Genomic DNA, 24,282 nt, shown 5'->3' with positions numbered 1-24,282 from the left:
AAGCTAGTAAAGTATAGATTTGGCATCAAAAATAACCCTTCTGTCCGAATCGATTGCAGAGCGGCCAAGAATAGTCCCAGGGAAATTTACATATTGACCCTCGTCAATGCCAATGCGGTGAGATGTGTTATCTGTGAGGGGCTGAGAGTTATCCCGGAAAAACTTATATAATTTATGAACTAAAGAGAAATCATTTTAAAGTCGCAAAAATCTATTATATTAGACTGATGAATTCATGGAAAATCATTTAATCTTCAATAAGAGTTTTCACGGTTATTTTTAACCCCCGACGCAAAAACGACGGGGTGTTATAAGTTTGACGTGTCTGTCTGTGTGTGTGTGTGTGTGTCTGTCTGTCTGTTTGTCTGTCTGTCTGTCTGTGTGTGTGTCTGTCTGTGGCATCGTAGCTCCCGAACGGATGAACCGATTTCGATTTAGTTTTTTTTTTGTTTGAAAGCTGAGTTAGTCGGGAGTGTTCTTAGCCATGTTTTATGAAAATCGGTCCACTATGCCGCGGTCGGGGGTTTTTTCAAAATTTTAATTTTGTGGTTATCATTAGACGTATATTGACCGGGATATAGACCGTGATTACCTTTTTGATCTTTGTCGAGCTCCCGATATTACGACGCTGTTGCGAACGCAACCTTTTATTTGTATAGAGCTTACCTACTTATCGCTCGGCTAGTTCCGTAAGATTTATCTAGAGCCAATAGGAGCGCACCACATACGATGTATCGCGGCCAATGAGGCACCTAAAACTTAACCAACGTTTATAACAGCTCAAATCTTGCAAATCACTCTCTTTCATCATCTTCGCTACTTTAAACACCACTTCCATACTTAACCGTTTTAGTCAAGTCACCCTTGTAAACCAGCACCTATTTAAAATATATTACAATCTACTTATATTGAAGTTTTTATAAGTCGTCGGCTCCTGATCCTGCACGGCGGCTACAACGCAGTTGCGTCGAAACATCGGGAGCTCGACAAAAATCAAAAAGGTAATCACGGTCCATTTAATCTTCATCTCAAAAGAAATTCTGTAGCATCTAGAGGTACATCCACACAATTTATAAATGTTATGTGCTTCAATGTTAGTTATCGGCTCTAATTTGGGAGATAATGTCTGGTTCAAGTCAGATTATATCCGTCGATATTCTGCTTGTCTGCGTCGATATTCTGCTGCAGAGATAGCTTTCCATGAAATCAATTGGGACAAATTCGACTAGTTCACCCGTGGGGGAACCGCGCCCGCGCGTCCTAGAATACATACTTAGGTACAGATGTCGTGCGAAATGATTTTTCAGTACCTACAGATGGAGATGGTGTTTTTTTTATGCACTAGTGCGAGAAGTGGTTCATTATATGTCAGGTCGAAACTTCGGAGGGCCATCTGGCCCCGTAGCCGTAGCATTTCTCCGACGCGAAACGAAAACGAAACTCCGCGAAAGGTAGTCTGGCACTGTCACGCCAATGCGCAAGAGCGATAGAGATAGATCTCTACTAACGATTCGTTTCGTGAGCGTTTGTGCTATTCGACTACGCACCCTGTACGATACACACGCGTAAAGGAAAATTCCTTTTTTTCGCACTAGTATCGTAATGTACTATACTATTTCCTATTTTCACGGAAACTCACGAACGATCATCATGTTATTTCAATCCGTCTCAGTACAAAAAGTACAACGTTGACCGAACTAGCGTGACACGTTCGTCAGTTTCCGTGGAAACACGAAGGAAAAACATTTCGCACTATATCTGTAGGTGTAGGTAGGATGTTTGCTTTAGCTACGATTTTGTAACATTATCAATTTTCCCCACTAATAAAATGAATAAGATAAAAACCGGCCAAGAGCGTGTCGGGCCACGCTCAGTGTAGGGTTCAGTAGTTTTCCGTATTTTTCTCAAAAACTACTAAACCTATCAAGTTCAAAATAATTTTCCTAGAAAGTCTTTATAAAGTTCTACTTTTGTGATTTTTTTCATATTTTTTAAACATATGGTTCAAAAGTTAGAGGGGGGGGACGCACTTTGTTTTCCTTTAGGAGCGATTATTTACGAAAATATTAATATTATCAAAAAACGGTCTTAGTAAACCCTTATTCATTTTTTAATACCTATCCAACAATATATCACACGTTGGGGTTGGAATGAAAAAAAATATCAGCCCCCACTTTACATGTAGGGGGGGTACCCTAATAAAACATTTTTTTCCATTTTTTATTTTTGCACTTTGTTGGCGTGATTGATATACATATTGGTACCAAATTTCAGCTTTCTAGTGCTAACGGTTACTGAGATTATCCGCGGACGGACGGACGGACGGACGGACAGACAGACATGGCGAAACTATAAGGGTTCCTAGTTGACTACGGAACCCTAAAAAGGAACGAATACGAGTAGCAAAACTTCAAACACCGCACTAAAGCCGCTTTGCTACATTTGCTTTCGGAAAACGTCTGAATGATCGTCTAAATATTCCGCGTCTTTATCTGCATAAATAAAGCTAATCTGTCTGAGGTATTTCATCCTGCCCTTTACCGAGCTTTATGTTTAAATTTAAATTTCGGTGTAACATTAATAATGAACTGTGAATCTGAGTCGTCCTTGAGTGTGCTCCTGTCACCGACCCAATCAGGTCAATTATCATACAGTACGTTGCATTACTACTCCAAGAATCGAATATTGATCTGGATTGTCTTGGACATTTATTTATGTAGTGTTTTGTACCTTTGTGTTATCAGAAAGCCTTCGAAAGCACAGTATAATAAAGAGTACTATCGTACAGTAAGGCACTCCCACTCCCCGATGAAAGTGCCGCCCACCCCCTCTCGGTTACCTCACAATTACCGCCAAAAATTACTGTCAAAAACGCGAACAGTCGACCTGTCATATTTCACTTATATAAGCATAGTACGCGTTCACCTACACGAGCTTAGACTGTGTGCGCCAGTGCGCCTCTTTTAATATGATTGTTAATGCTAAATACACTTAGTAAAATAGTTATTTGTTATACAAGGGGGCAAAGTTGTATTTTAACGCCGAGTGTGGAATTGAAAAACGAGCAAGTGAAAGGATTCTATAGTTGAACCACGAGCGAAGCGAGTGGTTCGAGAATATAATCCTGAACTTAGCGAGTTTTTCAATACACGAGAAGTAAAATACATTTGCACTCGTGTGTAACACAAAACTTTTTCCCTCACTGTAGCGAGGAAACTACAAAGCAAAAAAATGCGTTTATCACTGCTTCCATCTTTATTACTAGATTCACCTACTTTTATCAATTTTAAAGCAGTTAATTTGACTATATTCAAGGTCAAATTACTTTACCCACTAGTGAATAAAATGCGATTTTACCCGCTGGTATTAAAGGACACGTGTTTGCGAGGTAGTGTGGAGAAAAAAATATTATACACTTTAATTTTTGACTGTTGCCTGTTGGCTGGTTTACTAAAAAATCTGTCAAATCTGAGGTGGATTATAACATTATGGTAATTTAAGAGTTACCACCCCGCTCGTACTCACCGATTTTATGCATGACTTGTCTTTAAATGAAATAAGGATAAAGTAAAGGAATAACATCGAATCAAGACCACATTTGAACAGTTCTAAACCCTCTCTTGAAGCACGTGCCACAGCGGGCCCATTCGTTTGCGACATCCGAGGTAATCCACGCCAGGATGCACGATCGGTTCGCCTAATATCGCACTAAATTATTCCTAATGTCCGTGAGCAAGGCTGGATGAGCTGTGAGTACCTACCTACATTCAATTGAAAAGAGAATATTGTTCAATTCATTCATTTTATGGTTCTGACATCAATATAAATGTATAATTAATTACAATCACTATCAATAATGTAATTTGTCTCATTATATTTGTATAGTTTCTCACAGCATCTACATATTTCTTGTTTTCTATGTACATATATATTTAAGCATGTATTAACTATTTGCCTAGCACCCATAGTAGGTACATGATCTGCTTAGTTTGGGGCTAGGCTTTTTTTTTTTTGAAAAGAAGTTGCCCGCCGAGTTTCTTGCCGGTCCCATAGTGGATACCCCCCTCCCAACTGAGGGGGGACTGAAATCTTCTCGAGGCTGAGGCGTAGGGTTAGAGCCGGCGTAGCTTTATTTGACGTTCATATGCGCATTGTAATATGCCTACTTGAAAAATAAATATTTCATTTTCATTTCATTTTCATTAGGTTGATCTGTGTAAGGTGTCCCCCAATATTGTAACTAAGTAGGTTTGTATTTAGATACATTTTATTCATTTAAATATAGGTAAATAATTTTAAAAAATAATAAGGAGTTCAAACTATCGACTTCCCTTCTTTAGATATTTGAAAAAAAAATCAAATATTTCATGTAAGCTTTGTATTTTATTCCGTTCCTGTATCGATTGTATTTAGTTTGCGCTGCACAGACGGCTGTTTCTTACATTCTCCGCACGCCGGCACAGATCGAAGCTCTCCGAATAATCCAGACATCTTCGTGGAGCCCAATTCAAATATAGCAACTTGATCTTATTTTGATACTACAACATGGAAGAGCGCTACCGTTGATTAGTGCATGTGAAATGACGTAACTTTTTTACGTTAAAGGCCCTAGCCACCAAGATGATCTTCATAATGGCTCGGCAATCCAAAGAGGATCTTGGCCCCCAAAACGAGAGCTCACCACTTATCCCGATCCTGCGCAGCTTGCTGTCAATTATCGGCTTGTAGCTAGAGAATCTTCACAGGCATGTCAAAACCAGCACGCCACGATGTTCAAAATATTAAAATCAGAATCCACCACTTGACGTCACTTTGAACTGAGAGAAAGGCTGCAAATCCGATTGTGGTTATTGGCTCGGGAGTCTGGAGTGCTTCGGCGGAGTCTTTCTTGAAACACTCAACGAAGCTTTTGCATAATAAATTCAAAGTTTCATTTTGATGGAAAAGTACAGAAGAATCCTGTCCGGACGTTACTGCCTGTTGTACAAAACTAGTTAACCTATCTTAATATTGGAATAAATATAAGCGTACGCCGTACAAGTAAGGTAGACAAATTGAATATAAATAAAACTCATTCACGTTTCAATCATTAATTACCATTACATTAATTAGTTCGTGTTCGTGCTAATTATAAATTTACGCCACGATACGGTTTATTGGGAGTCGAGAGTCTTTATAAATGTCGATTCATTAATGTAGTGTTTCATTTGTCATTTCCTACCTCCTCTTCCGTCATAAATGGACTTTAATTTACGTTTAAAAATAAATTTTAATTTTAATCAAATCATTTTTTAGCAAAGAATATTTCAGCCATAAGAGAAAGACTTTCACATTTACTTTTTTTTTTATACTACGTCGGTGGCAAACAGGCATACGGTCCACCTGATGGAAAGCGGCCACCGCAACCTATGAACGCATGCAACGCAAACAGTGTCACATGCGCGTCGCCACCCCATTAGAAACTTGTACATTCCCTTTTGCTGTGTTAAGTACACAGCAAAAAGGAGTGTACAAGTTCCAAGGAGGGTTCGGGCTGCCGACGACTCTAAAGGACAATATAATACGGAACAAGTTAGTTCCGTAAGTCCTCCCGTCATCAGCACCGCACCCTCGTTGAGCTCTGGCAGCCTTACTCACCGGCAGGAACACAACACTATGAGTAGGGTCTAGTGCTATTTGGCTGCGGTCTTCTGTAAGGCGTACTACCCCAGTTGGGCTCTGCTCTAGATTCGAGCGAGACGATATCCGCTGTGCTGTGCCCTACCACACAAAGCGGAATATCATTCGCTATGCCCTACCTCCTACATCATTCGCTATACCCTACCTCCTACAAAATTACATTAATTTACATTAATATTACTACATTACATTAATTTACTTAATAGTACTTATTTATCGTCTCGATATTTCAACTCGGCTTGTAGTGAAGCAACACTGCTCTGGGCGAATAGCTTGAAGAGGAACAGATTTGGATGGAAGGTCAGCTGGACAGGTGGCACTAAACTCGGTTTCAATGAGAAGAGGACCCAGCTACGATGCTGTAATTGTAACCTGATGAAAACTCAACAGCGTGGAAAGGAAGCCCACCACTAGGATGCTGACACGCATTACCCAAATAATCACCATTTCTGATGCGTTTTGGCAGAAGATCAGCTCCGAGTGATGGTCACTCATCTCTCATCTCAGTATTATTCCAGAAAGGACCCGCCACGATGCTATAAGTATACTCTGATGAACACTCACCACAAACCGTAGATGGAGGGGATGGTCAGCGCCATCAGCGTGGAAAGGAAGCCCACCACTAGGATGCTGACGCGCATCACCCAGATGATCTCCATCTCGGATGCGTTCTGGCGGAAAATCAGCTTGTACACGTTCCTGTTGACACATCACAAAATTAGTGATAAGTAAATTGGTTATTGGAATTACTAACTGTAAAAAGAACGAAAACGAATCTTAAATCTTGAACTAACCTGGCAAACATGCTAGAAGCGCTCAGCACACTGGAGTCAGCCGAGGACATGACGGCGGCAGACACAGCCCCCAGGCCGAAGAAGGACACGATGTCCGGGGTCAGATACTGAAGTACCAGGGGCAGGATCATGGACGTCTGGTCTGACGTCAGCTCGCCGTTCTCAGTCAGGTCCCCCTTGAAGCCGGTCTCGTTCCATGCTGGAAGAAAGGTTAGATCAGCAAAACAATAATTCCAATTAGATTCTAAGGGAAATTTAATAGTTTTGGCATGATACTATTACAGCCAAGACAAATTAGTTCAGGGGGGTTACCATGACGTGCTAAAGCCGTTCAGTTTAGGTTGAGAGAGAGGGACGGAGCTATGTAACTGCTGTAGCTGTGTCCCTTTCTCTCAACCTAAACTGAACGTCTGTAGTACGTCATAGTAACCCCCCTGATTAGTTTCGCTTTTAAACTCCATTTGTTTTAAGATTCTACCCTATAAGAGATGTATTAATAATTCAATGCATGACATTTTCTATTATTGATATCAAAAATGCATGATCTCACCATAACAGAAGCATAAAAAAAGAGTAACTTGAAAGTTCTTGTCTTGTGAATAGAGGTTAAAGACTCCACAACATCCAAAATGTGTTACAAATACAAAGAAAATTTTAAGTACGAACAAGGGTATATTATTTTTCCCCTCACTAGCTCGGAAATACGTGTTTTGTCCTTTAATACCAGCGGGTAAAAACGCATTTTATCCACTAGTGGGTAAAGTAATTTGACCTTGAATAAATTGATAAAAGTAGGTGAATCTAGTAATAAAGATGATTTACCACCTGTGGAAATACTGGAAGCAGTGATAAACGCATTTTTTGCGTTGTAATTTCCTCGCTATAGTGAGGGGAAAAGTTTTGTGTTATACTCGGGTGCAAATGTATTTTACTTCTCGTGTGTTAAAAAACAACTTTGCCCCCTTGTATAACAAATAACTATTAAACATACTATTAAATGTTAAAGCTCACATAAGTTATACAATGGACTCATAATAATTAGCGGGCCAGTAACAGGCTTCATTAGGAAGATAACACCGCCAGCGGCTAGACAAAAACATTACACGGCTGTGTTCCATGAAATGTACTGAATTTTTACGAAGTTTTTAAAGCCTTTGCCTACATTAACGAAGGCCTGTCACGCCCAGACATGTTCGAAAAAAGGAATACATGTACTTAACAACTAAACACATTTCAAAGTTCACACAAAATCACTGAATATTTTATTAAATAATAAAATATTCAGTGATTTTGTGTGAACTTTGAAATAACTTCCAGTAAATACTGGAAGCACAATAAATGTAACGGGTTTGGTAAATGAGTTCAGGTTGATTTGGTCCTGTTCCTACCCAACAAGTAGTATGTTCCATCAAAAGAATCTACGATGTAACTTTGGATATGCCTCCGTAAAAGAAGGACGAGATGACTTTAAAGTTGCACCTAGAGTTTGCATTATCCGACGGATTTTTAATATTCGAATAATTCGGATAATACAATTTTTATTATTCGAATATTCGAATAATTCGGATAATTTCGGATAATTTATTAAATGGAACAAAATTAATGTTACAGGTGCGTATAAGCGTGGAATTGATAACGGCTGAGATAGATGAGCGCCATAATGCGAAATTTACCTACATTTTTATTTATTTTTTGCGTAAATCAGCAAACTGTAGAAATTAAAACACACCTAGCTCTCTATCTTTAGTTCTATGACTAGAATCTTGCAATCAGATAGTGAGCTGTCGATATAAGACAGTTAGTAGTACCTAGTGATTAGTTAGGTGTTAGGTATAACGAGAAGTTTTTCTGACAACACCTTTACCTTGGAAATGGATGGTAGAGAGGATGGCTTGTGTAGAGTGGAACGTGAGACATCATTGGATATGATGATGGTTATAGGCGATACAGCGTTGTCATATTATCCGTTCCGATATCGGATATAGGAAGGATGTCAAAGGCAAAAATCAAAGATGGCGCCTTGAATGATTTCGAGAATGTATAGGAGTCGGTCCTTTGCTCGATCGGATCGGATACTCATCTTAAATCTGCGGGGCCCTTCCGGATACACTTCGACCCATCGGGATCTTTTGTGCAATTACCCCCTTAGATCTTAAGATCCTTCAGCTATTCAGGAGCTTCTCGACCATCTCCACGTATCGGATGATGAGGCTCATGGGTAGCTCTCTGATGTCCTTTGGTACTAGGTAGCCTGCTCCAAAGTTCTTCATTCTTTGTCTGGCGAGGGCGTGACATTCACACATTAGATGACTGAAGGTCTCTTCCTCTTCGCCGCACATGCGACAATCTGTGTAGTCAGCGTGTCCCATCTTGGCCAACATTCCTTTGATCCCGTAATGGCCTGTGAACACCCCCGTTATAATTTGGAGTTGTCTTTTGCCTAGCTTTTTGCTCCATCCAGATTCTACCCTTCGCATAAAGAGCTTTGAATGCTTCAGACCTACCAGGGCATCCTACTCTTTTTGGTGATTAGCCTTTGTATGGTCCTTCATAGCCGTTTTAATGGTTCCTTGTGACGTTGTCTTCAGACCTGGCTTTGGCAAGTTCATCAGCATTTTCATTGCCAATGAAGCCTTCGTGCCCCGGTATCCATACCAGTTGCACCTTGTTTTGCCTTCCAAGCTTGTTAAGAGCTTAGATGCCGTTTAATACCAGTCAAGAGTCACCTCTGGGCGATGTGAAGGCTTTGAGTGCCGCCTGACTGTCGCTGAGTATATAGATATTCTTTCCTTGGGTTTGTCTAACTATATTCTTATGTACACAGGTAATTATTGCGTATGTCTCGGCTTAAAAGACAGTGGCATAATTGCCCATGCTGATACTACCACTGTAGTCACTAGTCATTTGCATAAATGCCTACGCCCGTACCAGATGCCATCTTGGACCGGATCGGATACTTAATATAAAAAGTTGAAACTCTTTTCGTAGGCTCTAAACAAAAGCGTCCTGGTTAGGGTCTTAGAACAGGAATGAGCAACTGAGCATAGGTACTCGTTCAAAACAGAATAACCAAAAAAAGAGAAGACCAATTAGTCGAAGACACTTCCTATCCAGGTGTGGATCATTTTAGACCTTAGTTGCACAGTGGCTGGTACCAAAGTACCAATGGAAGGGGAGAGGTGATAAATAAGTAAGTAAGTAAATTATTTATTGTACCACCAACATAAAATATACAAGACATAAAATTTAAAAAAATGAAGGAGGAGGTACAAAGGCGAACTTATTTAAATATTCAAATCCAAAACGCCTCAAATTGCTCGGCAGCAATTTGATGGGTTTTAGTTTCCAAGCTGATCAGTAGATCGACTAAGATTTCAAAGTATAAGTAGTAATTAGACCGATTTTTGTGTATGAATGTAACTAAGGACTTAAAAGGAAAATGCCTTATATTTCTTAGTGAAGTGGAGGGAATTCTGGCGTACTAAATTGCCATGGAACTGATAACAGCTAAATTCGGAGTGAGGCGCTAAATTTCAATTTCAAAAAAACAAGGGACCAGGAAATCTAGGTATAAATCTCCCTTATTAAGTACGGATTTACAGATAACTTCACGTTAGCTATTAGCAGTAATGAAAGTAGGTTGGGGTAACGTTTTCATATTAAAAAATAATACTTGAACGTTTTTCTGTTTTTTTAAATTATCCAATTAATCGAATATTTGATAAGAACTGAGTGCGTGGGGTGAGGCATTCTGCTTACTTCTTGTCCACGAATGCTTTCTTTGTTTTGTAAATATTAGTTTGATTTTGAAGATAAATAGGTGTTAACTTGTTAGCAATAACATTGTCCGTATTAAGAATTGATCGAAATTGGTTTCAGTGACGTCTATCTATTAAATATATTACTTATAAATAAAAAATAATGTTTATAGAAATTATCCGTTTATCCGGATAATTTCACTTGGATTATTCGAATATTTTCGGATAAAAATATTGGCGGATATTCGAATAATTCGGATATTCGAATATCCGGATTGCAAACCCTAGTTGCACCGTTGGAAACGATTTCCTTCCTAATAATCGATGAGATCAACGGTTATCCATACCGAGCGAAGTTGGTGAGTGGTTTAGGTATCTCCTGCTCAACAAGACTAATCTTTTTCTTTGGAAATGTTTCCTATGAGCATGGAATATGACCATGGAGATAAAACTTATAGGTTTCCAAGATGTGGTTAATATTACTTCTCGCTGAACAAAACTAACCTGTGGCTTTGGCGATGGCTCCGATGAGCACGGGCGGGATGGCCATGAAGATGCAACCGATGGCTGCCACGTAGGATAGGATCTGCGCTCGCCCTGCTGTCTTACTGCTCAGTACGCGTTGGAAATATACCTGTCACAAAATATACATGTCGGTTAGGCTATTATTTGCTTTTTTCGCTCTTCATTATAAAAATTTGGAAAGTTTGATGGCCACAATAAGATCAAAATTGTGATATAGTTTATGATGAAAATAATGAAAACCAGTAGTATTTTGTTGTCCACGTGCCCATCACAATCCACTTCTATTTCTCCCAGTGGTTTGACGTAGTCGTTATCCCAAGCAAAGAGAATGCACATCTACAGGCTGACGAAGATGGAGAACAGCTGAATGAAGAAAATAACGTACAGGACGCCACGGAATCCCTTTGAAAATCAGCAACAGCCCATAGCCCAAATAAAACCAGTAAGTAGTATTTCTTGTCGACATGTACAATCCAGTCCACTTCCACATTCCCCCCAATGGTTTAACATAGTCGTTGGCCCAGGCGAAGGGCATTCACATCCAGAGGCAGAGGAAAATTCAGGACAGCTGGATAGAGAAAGGAGCAGAAATAAACAGCTCACCTGCCACGGAATCCCTCCAAAGATCAGCAACAGCCCATAGTCCAGATAAAACCAGTAGTATTTCTTGTCGATATGTCCAATCCAATCCACCTCCATGCCCCCCAGTGGTTTAACATAGTCGTTGGCCCAGGCGAATGGGATGCACATCCAGAGGCCGAGGAAGATGCAGAAGAGCTGGATGACGTCGGTGTACGCGACGGAGTAGAGCCCGCCGAACAGCGTGTAGAACACCGCCACGCATGCGCTGAAGATCACGGAGGTGCGGTGGTCCATGTCGATGATCACGGCCAGGGTGGCGCCTGTGGGGGAAAATGGTGTGTTAGCAAAACTTACCACAAGGAAACTTCACATGTGGCAAAAAGGCATCGCGAGTATAAAAGTTGAAAGTTATAAAAAAAAAACAATTCGATTGATCCAAACAGTTACTTAAGAAAGGATATTACGACTTTTTTCGGTACGATGGCACTCCGAAAATTCTAACTTCGGAGGGCCACGTGTACTGAAAAATGTCGTACGATACACGTAACTCGTGTCGATTTAAAACACTGCCTCTGGTCGTGTTTTAATTTATCGCCACTCGTTTCGGGCTTCCTTTTTTCCGCCTTGTGTCGTAATGTACTATTACTAGCTATTCCCTCGGCCCTACATGAGATGACATAAAAAAGACTTAACGTATGTATTTAGTTAACCTAGCCCTGTAGAAATTACCTTTCGAGATAAACAGTCCTAAATAAACTAATTTCTGAAACACCAAGTTATGTCTTACTCTCGGGACTTTTTCTCGTTACGTAGGTATTATTGTAGTAAATTAATCTTGCACAAGTAACAAGGACCTACGTCATTTCATTACTTGTATTACATTACTCATACGAAACGTTTTCAGAATATTTATTTTCACTAACTAAATATTTATGACTTACTCGTAGTTATGAATACCCTGAGTTTTCTTGGCCAAAAAAATAAGATCTATTATCAAATGAATGTTATGAATATGCTTCCACAACATCATTCCCTTGCCCTTTTCCCATTATTTGGGGTCGGCGCAGCAGATCATCTTCCTCCATTTCTCTCTATCAGCCGTCATTTCCATACTAATACCTTTCACTCTCATATCGTTGTTCACACATTCCATCCATCTTTTCTTAGGCCTTCCACTACCATTGTATCCATCCACTTTCATATTTACCACTCGTTTTATAACATTGCTTTCATCCCTCCGCATTACATGCCCATACCATGCTAATCTACTTCCTCTCAATTTCTCTGTCACTGGCGCTACTTTCAGGCTTCCTCTTATATACTCATTCCGAATCCTATCCAGTCTTGTCACACCACACATCCATCGCAACATTCTCATTTCATTCACATGCAGTCTTCTCTCATCATTCGTCTTGGTGGCCCAGCACTCACTTCCATACAGGACGACAGGTCGGATAACTGATTTATAAATTCTCCCCTTCAGCCTGAGAGGCATTCGGGGATCACAGGTTGTGCCTGTAACCTGTCGCCATTTCATCCATCCTGCATTAATCCTGTGCTGAACTGCTCTGTCGATCTCGCCATCTCCCTGAATGAGGGAACCCAGGTACTTGAAATCCGAGCAGGTAGGCAATATTTCGCCATCTAGTGTCATGGCAACAGGGGCGGAAAGAATATGCTTCCACAACAAAAGATAAAATACAGATATAAAACGCTATCATATTTTAGAATTTTAATTGAACCTATTTCAATGCCGACATTAGGAATAATTCACAGAAAACTGAAATAAATGCAATACCAAGAAAAAGTGACCAAGGCCTCCAATTGCCCACGGCTGAAATAGAACCAGCGTCCCCTGCTGCTGTACCTGAGCCATTCGCCAGATGGATCACGGCGCCTGAGGTCAATTTTTTTCAAGTAGGTAGTAGTAGTAGTAGTAGTAGTAATACACTTTATTGTACAAAGATAAGAACACACACAGTAAAGAAAAAAAGAACACACACATCATTTGTACAAAGGCGAACTTATCCCATTAAGGGATTTCTTCCAGTTAACCTTAGAGCAGTTAATACCGTTTGACCTTTATGCTTTAGGTCATAGGTTTTAAATTGGTTTACGCTTGATTAAAAATCATGTGTGGTGCAGTGGTTAACAATTTCACCGCCCCCATTCCTCCCTTGAGTTTCGTAGTTATCTGTGAGGTAAGATTTCACGCTTTTTGGGAATATAGTAGGCTTTATTATGTATGTAAAAATGTACATATTTGTAAAACCTAGTACACATTTGCCCCCAGGGCAGCTTGTGGCGAGCTGAATGGGAAGTGGCGTCCCTTGGGTCCCATGCCCCCGAGAGTCGATCAGATCCCTCCCTCCGGCTTGCCTTCATTGGCCGGCCGGAGTGAACACTGAGCAGGGGTCGCAGGACTCTCACCTCTGGCTTGCCTTAACCGGCCGTCCAGAGTGGGGTGCCAGAGCTATATGCTTGCAGGGTGGAAGTGAAATATGCATAAGACGCGAGTTGGCACAGTGGCTGTTTCGTACAGACTGGGTAGAAAGCGGCGCACACCTCTCCACACCCTGAGCCGCTCACGCTATGTTGTGCCCTTGTCGCTCCGTGCGAGCGGCCGTTTTCGGGGACCCATATAGTGAGTTGGCGAGTCACCACCTGCCTATTTTGTCATGTTTTGTAACATATGAGTAAGGCAGGTGCCATAGTTTTTCCAATAGCACCGGTTACGAATCCACTAGCAACTCAACATAATAGCCCGGTTTCTTTTTGTACCTTTATCTTACAATAGTTCTACACTAACCGGGGCTTGTCCTTGGGTGCATTACTATAGTGCGGACAGGGATAATCGCTGGTTTGTGTCACATTACATTTAGATTAAACTGTTCTAAAGGGCCTCTGCGCTGTTGGCTTCGGCCCCACGTATGCCTTACAAAGGTCCGGGACCCCATGGTCCCGAGATATGTAAAGAACAAACATAATCAGTGTTCATTGGAAATAATAAAAGGTCGCAATCATCTTTTAGTAGGAACAGCGGGGGGTGACATTGTTCCTTTGATTTGTCATCAGCCGATTGTTCCACGTCGCCACCAAATTAATTCAAACGATTTACAAAACCTCGTTTTGGTTTAGATCTAGTGGGCAACAACGTAAATACTCGTACTACAATTCAATTAATCAAATTTTCCTGTACGAGCCCCAATGCAAATGATATCGTCTAGTATGAAAAAAATATTATGTCCTAACTTCGACCTCAAAATTCAGGATGAATTAGATGATTAGTAGAACATGTAACATAAAAACAAGAGAGCTTATAATGCATATTTTATTTATTCAAAACATAAATTAACAATTTTCCTCACTACCTGTGTGGTGACGGGTTAAGAATTTCACCACCCCCTTTCTTCCCGTGGGTGTCGTAGAAGGCGACTATGGGATATGGGTTAAATTGTGGCGTAGGCGAGAGGCTGGCAACCTGTCACTGCAATGTCACAGTTTCGTTTTCTTTCAACCCCTTATTTGCCAAGAGTGGCACTGAAGCTTTAGTAGTTTCATGTGTTCTGCCTACCCCTTTATGGGATACAGGCGTGATTGTATGTATGTTTCCTCACTAGTAAACAAAAAAACATAATTTCACCAAATGTAACACTCGCAAAAATGTTCGTCTTCAGCGTAGCCTATGCAGAAAAGAACAACTACCACTTGGTGGCGTCACCTTTTGCATCTAAAACGGCCTTAATTCTGAGCGGCATTGTATCTACCAACTGTCTATACTCCTCAGGGGTTATTCCATTCCAGACACCCACAAGTTTCTCCTTAAAATCAGCTTTGGATTTAGAAGGATCTTTTCGCAACTTTTTCTTCATTTACCACTACAAAGTGTTTATGGGAGACAAGTCTGGACTGCTGGATGGCCATGATATGGTAGGAATTTGTTTTTGTTTCAGCCACTCCATCGTTGTCTTGCCAGTATGACATAAGGCACCATCTTGTTGAAAAGTAAATCCATTTATATACTTAAACTTTCTTATAGACGGTAGTGAACTCTATTCCAAGATGCTTTTGTATTTCTCTGCATTGACGGTTCTATCTATAAATTGCAGACATCCCACACCCTGTGCCGACATACAGCCCCAAATCATTTAAAAATGCTGGAAACTACACCTTGCGTTCAAGACAGTCTTTGTGAAATGCATCTCCTTTTTCTTGAATGACTTTACTTCGTTCATCGCCAACTATGACCTCAAATTTGGATTTGTCGCTCCATATTATTTTTCGCCACTGATCGGCAGTCCAGTTTCTGTACTTTTGTGCAAATTTCAACCTGTTAGTTTTCTGCTTTTGAGTAAGTTTCTGTAGCGGTTTAAGGTTAGTTTAAGGTTACTTAGCGGTAGTAAGGTTTCTGTTTAGCAGTGTGAAAACCGAAGCCCATTATTTTCATTACTGTCTTTCAGGTATCGACTGAAATGTTTATTTTGATCGCGTCATGCCATAGTTATATAAGTTCTCCTGCTCTTGCATGACGATTTTTCCTGATGATGCTCCTCAAAATCCTGTTTTCTCTTTGGCAGTTATTCTTCGACGGCCAGATTTATTTAAACAGGAGACGGTTCCGTGTTTTAGTTGATGCTGGATGATTGTATGCGCCGTAGATCTTGGCAAAAAAAATCTTTGGATATTTTGGAACGTAGATTTGCCGCTATTGTTACTAGAAATTATAATTTTCCTCACTTATTCAGGCACCGACTTACCTCTTGCTATTTTGGTATAAAAATGTTGTAGAATAATTATATTTTTTACAGAATTTACCTTTTTATGTAGCCGTATATCATATCAGACGACTTATAATATTATTAATTCAATTTAAAATATTATTGTATAATATAAATCTTACTAAACTATTTTTATTTAAAATAGACGACCTATTATGCCTCAAATATGAACTAGGCGTATTTTTTTGCTTTAGATATGTTATTTTTATGATATGATTATATTAAAACATATAACATTAGGGCATTTTGTACGGCGCAAGATTAAACTAGTTTTAATGGCTTAGTGTGTCGTGTATTCCATTTATCATCAAAGTCAATCTGGGTTTAAACACCAGTTTCGGAAATAAATATCGCACGTTGAAGTGTGACTAGACGATATCATTTGCATTGGGGCTCGTAAATGCCCTGTACACACACATAAGAACCATTTTTTCAATAATCAACAAAGTAAATAGAATGTGAATAAACTCCTCTATCCATACTATTATTATAAATGGAATTGTATCTGTGTCTGTTTGTTTCCGTCTTTTACGGCAAAACGGAGCGACGAATTGACGTAATTTTTTAAGTAGAGATAATTGAAGGGAGGGATACACGTACACGGGTACATTTCGAGGGTTTACTGGTGGAACCCGATAAATTGGGCAAACTGGTTTTTGAAATTCGAACTATGTGCAATTTCCACACTGTTGTTATGTCAAGGACAAATTATCTCGATTTATCGGGTTTCACCAGTAAACCCTCGATTTACAGAGAGAGAGAGAGTACATTTGTCTCTTTCTGGATATTTGTATTGAGCATTCCGCATTTTTCGAATTTAAGGCGAGCGAAGCCGCTGGCAAAAGCTAGTATATTCATATTATTAATTGGAAAGCTCATTACACACAGGCTACGTAGCCGAATGGCACAATCGCTCACGAAACGAAACGCTCGTAGATATCTATCTCCATCGCTCTTGCATATTGGCGCGACAGAGCCAGACTACCTTTCGCGGTGTTTCGTTTTCGTTTCGCGTCGCAGTAATGCCATTCGGTTACGGGGCCTGGAGCTTTAAGCTCAACGTAATAACTAGAATAGTTTTACGTAAAGTGATTAGGTGCTGTATATGAAGGTTAGGTATTTCAGGTGTATGTTTACATTATAAATAATAGCTACAATATACTCAGGATGTTTAGTACATTTTCATAAGCTAGCAGGATAAATAATCTCGATGAACCTTGGCAAGAAGCTCAGTATACAGTGGAGAGGCCGATTCAAACAAACATACTACTTTTGCTTTGGTTATGACAAGATGTTCTCTAGGCACAACATAATTACGTCGAATACATTAAGAAAGATCACATATCATCATAAAAAACTAAATACAAAAGGATGTCAATTTGTGACGCACAATATTAAAATAAACTAAAAGAAAAATAAATTAAATAACAATTTTAACCTGAAACGATTTAATTTTTACACATATTTCAAGATACAATTATTAACGAAATCTAATCTTTCTTGATTGAAAAACACCGGTCGATAAGAAATATTGTTTTGAGAACGATCACATAAGTAGGTAATTCTAATTAGGCATTTTTCTCAAACAAATCAAAACAGTTTCATACGTAAAATAAATTCCAAGCTGTTTAAAAAGTACATCCCATATTATTAAAGAACCTACTTTCCGAAGTCAGTAAAAACATTGAAACAAGTTTGATATTGTTTCTGGCAGTGAAGCGTCGTGTCAAAGGCCTTTGTGCGAGCCGCCGCGGGCACGCGCCACGTAAAAAGCCGGACGAAACAACCCCCATACTGGCTTACAATGCCAATGGATTTGAATAACAAAAGGGCCTAGCCAATGTAAAAAATCGTTCTTTGAAATACAAAAATAAAGTGCATCGGGATGACTGTTTGTTATGAAAACTCACGCGACTACTGTCAATAATTTAATTGGGATACCCGATTCATTTTATTATTCAGAAAATAAAGAAAAATAAATCTAAGTTTTTATCGACATTTTGTATCATGTTGGCTAGGCTCATGTCAATCATACTTTAGATTCAGTAGACCTAGCACATGATTGCCGCGAGAGTATGTCGCCGCGAGATAGATGACACGTCTTTGTCTAATTGTACTAATGACATAAGGACGGGTAGTCTATCTCGAGGCGACATACTCTCGCGGCAATAATGTGCTAACCCTACTGATAGCCAAATATCTTGTACACAAAAAAGAATAGCAAGAAACGAAGCGCGCTAAGGTACTTGCCTACTATTTAAATATCTGGTAAAAATCGAATCGCTGCATTTACATTCTTGATTCACGTCGAATTTTAACTAGGTACAGGGAAGTCTCGGCAATTTAAATAGGTATAGGTGAGGGAGATTGATCGTTCAAAGGCAGGTGATTGTCGTAGAACGCAATTGACCTGAATGATTCTCATTCAGTCCTCATTCACTGAACTGTGGAATGAATTGTCGCCTGCGGTATTTCCGGACCGATACGACCTTCAAATCTTCAAGAAAAGAGCGTACACCCATCTTAAAGGCCGGCAACGCACCTCCAACACCTCTGGTGTTTCGGGTGTCCATGGGCGGCGGTGATCGCTTACCATCAGGCGACCTGTCTGCTCGTTTACCTCCTATCCCATAAAAAAAAATCATTAGTTCATATTCGTTACCTCACGATTCGTCTGCTCGGTCTAAACTTGGCCCCGATCGATATCCGCCCTCAAGCGTGTTTCCGAAACTCTTCCCAGCTACATCAGGGTGCATAATATATCAGCCAATTTCCAACCCCATCGCTGTAATAATTGCCTTTCGAGGTAACTCTAACGATGACGGACAAAAATGTAAGGTATCCAAAATTGCGCGTTAAATTTTTATGTGTTCTATCTGATTGGAAATTTAACAAGTTCAAAATTGGAGGTAGCTATTATGAAATGTAGGAAATTAAATTGAATAATAAATCCGCCGACGTGAGACATTAACTATTCTGAAAAATTGACGACTTTTAATTAAGAAAAATGTAATAGTATCAACAAAATTAAATCTTTCTATTAAATTTATGCTGAAAATCGTTATCAAATTAAATTCAAATGAGACGAAGTGGTGAAGAATGTTCCGTTTGCACTTTTCCCACGGCAAATATTTCTAAATACAGCTTTGCGTGTATCAAGGTCGACGGTGCGAGACTGTATTTATCTCTCCCTTAATGGGGCAGACAGTGGGATAATTTCACGGGGGGTTATTCCGATTGCTTTTACCTGTGATTTTCAGCCTGACAAAAACGAAGCCACAATAAAAGGGTGCCCGGCTCTTAAAATCATTGCAAAGTATTGCCAGTTGCTTGTTTTCATTAATAGGTACTACACTATCTACATGCCCTCCTTCGTAACGTCAAAAAAATCGTCAAGTAATTTAACCAGTTGCCTACTAACCAGATGAAATATGCCCTGTCCAACTTACTTTAAGGTAGCACCTAATCCTACGCTGTCCGTTCCGTGTCACATTAGGTCGCGACAACGGTCCGTCCCATCCTTCTCAGCCGTTTGAATAAATCGACCCCCCCCCTCCCCTCTTTTAAATCTCGCGCTACGAGAAAAATGCATTTAGTCTGTACCTTTTATGCGAAGGAAAAATAGAAACAGTGAGGCTGCCATAAGTTTTTGTGTGCATATTAATTACTTTTTATCTCTCTAGCCTCCCACAACTCAAACTTGCAAAATAAACGCTATTTAATTACCTCTATATTTATTCTTTGTTAAAATGTAGATTCAAAATACAATGTAATGAAAAGCAAGGGCTTTTTCAAGGGATAAATGTTTAGCCGAGACATGAAATAATAGTTCAAATTTACATCATTCGATATCCCGTTCGACAACGAAAACGGAAGCAAATCCATCACATCATTCATTGTGTTATCAACTCATCACGGAATTCAAATAGCCTTCTGCAGATGTGTTTATCCATCACAAAAGGGTGCTCAATGCTCATGCTTCAATTGCAAATAAGGACGTTCTTGCATCTCGTTTTCTAGAACTCTAAAAGAAAGTGGTCAAGCATTAGGCACTGGTCCCACCAAAAGTAAGTAACGAACAAAAGATGGTCGCTCCCCTGTAAATAAAAGAGACGCGATGATAGCGCAAGCGATGAACTATAATTGCTCGGTCCCGCTTTTATTTACACGGGAGCGACTATATTTTATTCGTTTCGGTAGGTAGGTATTAGGTATTCGTTTCGGTCACTTTTGGTAGGACCAGCGCTTTAGGACCCTTTGAGACTGGAACATCACATATCTATCTTTCCGTATCTCGTGAAATTTTGCGGGTTTTTCCGCAATTTGGCGTCTGAAAGATGTGCTAAGAGCGACAATGATTGGTATAAAGATCCGCAAAATGGTGATACGAGAAAATGTCTTCGCGAAGTTTTCGACGACACTTGGAGAAGTTTTAGAAGAGACATTTTTCACCGTAGAATGGCAAAGATGTGTTTACAACTTTTCAGTATTATTCATCGTGGTGCTTATTCACGGAAACGGAAAGAAAAATAGAATGGTAATCAGGGACCGGACAACCCCTTCCGCGCTACAAGCCTTTCATTGGGAATCCCTAACGTAAGGACGACCCAATCGAGAGACTCTCCCTTTCGAACTGCAAGCCCATTCATTTGACTAGCCCTTACAAAAAACTAAGCAAAACAATAAAGCTAGCCCTGTGCATTGGCTTAGCGCTATCCGATACGGCTTGCAAGCCTTTAATAAGGGTTACCCTTATTTTAAGCGCTATTTATAAGGCTTTCCCTTTTGTTAAAGCGTAGTCGAGCCTTGCGTAAAAGAGACAGGATTATGAATCTAAGCTATTGTAAGAACAGGAAGGAAAATGCGCTGTTGCCACTCCGCACTATGCGCCCCATTTTTAATTTTGCAACGAAACATGTTTTCGTTGGATAAAAGTAGAACACGGCTAGAAATTATTTTTAATGAACTGGGAGACAAGAAAGTGATGGATCGCCTGATGGTAAATGATCATCGTCGCCCATAGATCAGTATGTACGTTCGTACGTATGAATGTATGTAGGTATGTATGAATGTATGTAGGTATGTATGTATGAATATAATTATGTAAATATGTATGTATGCATGTAAATATACAGTGTTGGGCGAAAATCAATACAATTAACCATTAACATTACACATTGAAAACGTTAATTGCCAACATAAAAACAAGCCGTTTTCGTCATCCAACTCGCCTTGATGAGTTAATTGGGTGAGCAGTTCCTAAGATAGAGCTGATGCTGAACCCTGGCTTTTCCCAGGGGAACGCGGGTTTGGTTTAACATAGGCAAGCGCTGTTTTCGTCATCGGACTTGTTTTGATGAGTACTTGAGTGAGCAGTAACCAAGGTAGAGCTGATGCTGAACCCTGGCTATTCCTAGGGGAACGCGGGTTTGGAGTAACATAGGCAAGCGCTGATTTCGTCATCGGACTTGACTTGATGAGTACTTGTGTGAGCAGTAACCAAGGTAGAGCTGATGCTGAACCCTGGCTACTCCTAAGGGAACTCGGGTTTCGTGCAACATAGGCAAACGCTGTTTTATTCATCGGACTTGTATTGATGAGTACTTGAGTGAGCAGTAACCAAGGTAGAGCTGATGCTGAACCCTGGCTTTTCCCAGGGGAACGCGGGTTTGGAGTAACATAGGCAAGCGCTGTTTTCTTCACCGGACTTGTCTTGGTGAGTACTTGAGTGAGCAGTAACCAAGGTAGAGCTGATGCTGAACCCTGGCTTTTCCCAGGGGAACGCGGGTTTGGAGTAACATAGGCAAGCGCTGTTTTCTTCACCGGACTTGTCTTGCTGAGTACTTGTGTGAGCAGTAACCAAGGTAGAGCTGATGCTGAACCCTGGCTATTCCTAGGGGAACGCGGGTTTGGAGTAACATAGGCAAGCGCTGTTTTCGTCATCGAACTTGTCTTGATGAGTACTTGAGTGAGCAGTAACCAAGGTAGAGCTGATGCTGAACCCTGGCTACTCCTAAGGGAACTCGGGTTTCGTGCAACATAGGCAAACGCTGTTTTCTTCATCGGACTTGTATTGATGAGTACTTGAGTGAGCAGTAACCAAGGTAGAGCTGATGCTGAACCCTGGCTTTTCCCAGGGGAACGCGGGTTTGGAGTAACATAGGCAAGCGCTGTTTTCTTCACCGGACTTGTCTTGGTGAGTACTTGAGTGAGCAGTAACCAAGGTAGAGCTGATGCTGAACCCTGGCTTTTCCCAGGGGAACGCGGGTTTGGAGTAACATAGGCAAGCGCTGTTTTCTTCACCGGACTTGTCTTGGTGAGTACTTGTGTGAGCAGTAACCAAGGTAGAGCTGATGCTGAACCCTGGCTATTCCTAGGGGAACGCGGGTTTGGAGTAACATAGGCAAGCGCTGTTTTCGTCATCGAACTTGTCTTGATGAGTACTTGAGTGAGCAGTAACCAAGGTAGAGCTGATGCTGAACCCTGGCTATTCCTAAGGGAACTCGGGTTTCGTGCAACATAGGCAAACGCTGTTTTCGTCATCGGACTGGTCTTGATGAGTACTTGAGTGAGCAGTAACCAAGGTAGAGCTGATGCTGAACCCTGGCTATTCCTAGGGGAACGCGGGTTTGGAGTAACATAGGCAAGCGCTGTTTTCGTCATCGGACTTGTTTTGATGAGTACTTGAGTGAGCAGTAACCAGGGTAGAGCTGATGCTGAACCCTGGCTATTCCTAGGGGAACTCGGGTTTCGTGCAACATAGGCAAACGCTGTTTTCGTCATCGGATTTGTCTTGATGAGTACTTGAGTCAGCAGTAACCAAGGTAGAGCTGATGCTGAACCCTGGCTATTCCTAGGGGAACTCGGGTTTCGTGCAACATAGGTAAACGCTGTTTTTGTCAGCGGACTTGTCTTGATGAGTACTGGTAAAGCTGATATTGAACTCTGGCTGTACCTAGGGGAACTTAGGTTTGGTGCAACATAGACAAACCCGGTTTCCGTTATAGGCCCTGCCTTTATGAGGACTTGGGTGCGCAGTACCCAAGCCAGTGCTGTAGCTGAGACCTGGTGGTACCGGTGCAATATAAATAAACGCTGTTTTCTGTTCATAGTATGTTTCGTGTGAAATATCTTAGACTCGTCTTTATGACTGGTACTTGGTTGAGTTGAGTAGTACCATAGAATCTGTCAAACTATTTCTGTTGATTGTTGTGAATTCTATGAAGATCGTTTGAAACAGAAATACTTTTCTGGTGGCAATCAAGCATACAGCCCGTCTGATAGTAAATAGTTACCGCAGTCTATGGACGCTTGGAACTCCAGTATTCTCTTTATTCCCTGTGTTACTATTAGTGAAATCGATTGTACTTAATTTTGATATTCAAATGGATATACATACGTATTTTTTAGACATAAATAAAGTGTTTTATGTATCGCAAATTAATAAATTTGTTCTAACTACTTGATGTTAATATTCACTTCTGGTAGGATTTTTGTTCAGTTAATATTATGTTTTATGCCTAACTTGACATTGCATGAAATATTTCTATATTATAATGCACCGAAACCAGAGTTGCCCTAGATACCGCCAGGGCTCAGCTACAACGCTGTCTTGGCTATTGCGCACCCAAGTCCTCGTCAAGACAAGTCCGATGACGCAAACAGAGTTTGCCTATATTACACCAAACCCGAGTTCCCCTAGGTACAGCCAGGTTTCAGCATCAGCTCTATCTCGGGTACAGCTCACCCAAATAATCATTAAGACTAGTCCAATGACGAAAACAGCGTTTGCCTGTGTTACACTAAACCCGAGTTACCCTAGGTGCAAACAGAGTTCAGCATCAGCTACACTTCGGGTACTGCTCACTCAAGTACTCATCAAGACAAGTCCGATGACGAAAACAGCGTTTGCCTGTGTTACACTAAACCCGAGTTCCCCTAGGTGCAGCCAGGGTTCAGCATCAGCTGGACTTTGGGTATTGCTCACTTGAGTAGTCATCAAGACAAGTCCGATGACGAAAACAGCGTTTGCCTGTGTTACACTAAACCCGAGTTCCCCTAGGTGCAGCCAGGGTTCTGCATCAGCTGGACTTTGGGTATTGCTCACTCGAGTACTGATCAAGACAAGTCCGATGACGAAAACAGCGTTTGCCTGTGTTACACTAA

General features: G+C 40.6%; 1 protein-coding gene across 2 annotated transcripts in view; it reads right to left on the bottom strand.

The window, feature by feature from the left end:
- The window catches only part of LOC125236164 (high-affinity choline transporter 1), an 88,090-nt gene that overhangs the window by 18,234 nt on the left and 45,574 nt on the right, over nt 1-24,282 (bottom strand). For both annotated transcript variants that reach the window (XM_048142888.1, XM_048142879.1), the window contains exons 5-8: nt 11,360-11,658; nt 10,736-10,865; nt 6,474-6,672; nt 6,244-6,378 (exon numbers count right to left, since the gene is read on the bottom strand). In XM_048142888.1, the coding sequence (XP_047998845.1) occupies nt 6,244-6,378; nt 6,474-6,672; nt 10,736-10,865; nt 11,360-11,658 (763 nt within the window). The remainder of the gene's footprint in view (nt 1-6,243; nt 6,379-6,473; nt 6,673-10,735; nt 10,866-11,359; nt 11,659-24,282) is intronic.

The sequence above is a fragment of the Leguminivora glycinivorella genome, chromosome 2 (genome assembly GCF_023078275.1).
Source record: "Leguminivora glycinivorella isolate SPB_JAAS2020 chromosome 2, LegGlyc_1.1, whole genome shotgun sequence".
NCBI lineage: Eukaryota > Metazoa > Arthropoda > Insecta > Lepidoptera > Tortricidae > Leguminivora > Leguminivora glycinivorella.
This window is presented reverse-complemented; position numbering and strand designations above follow the sequence as displayed.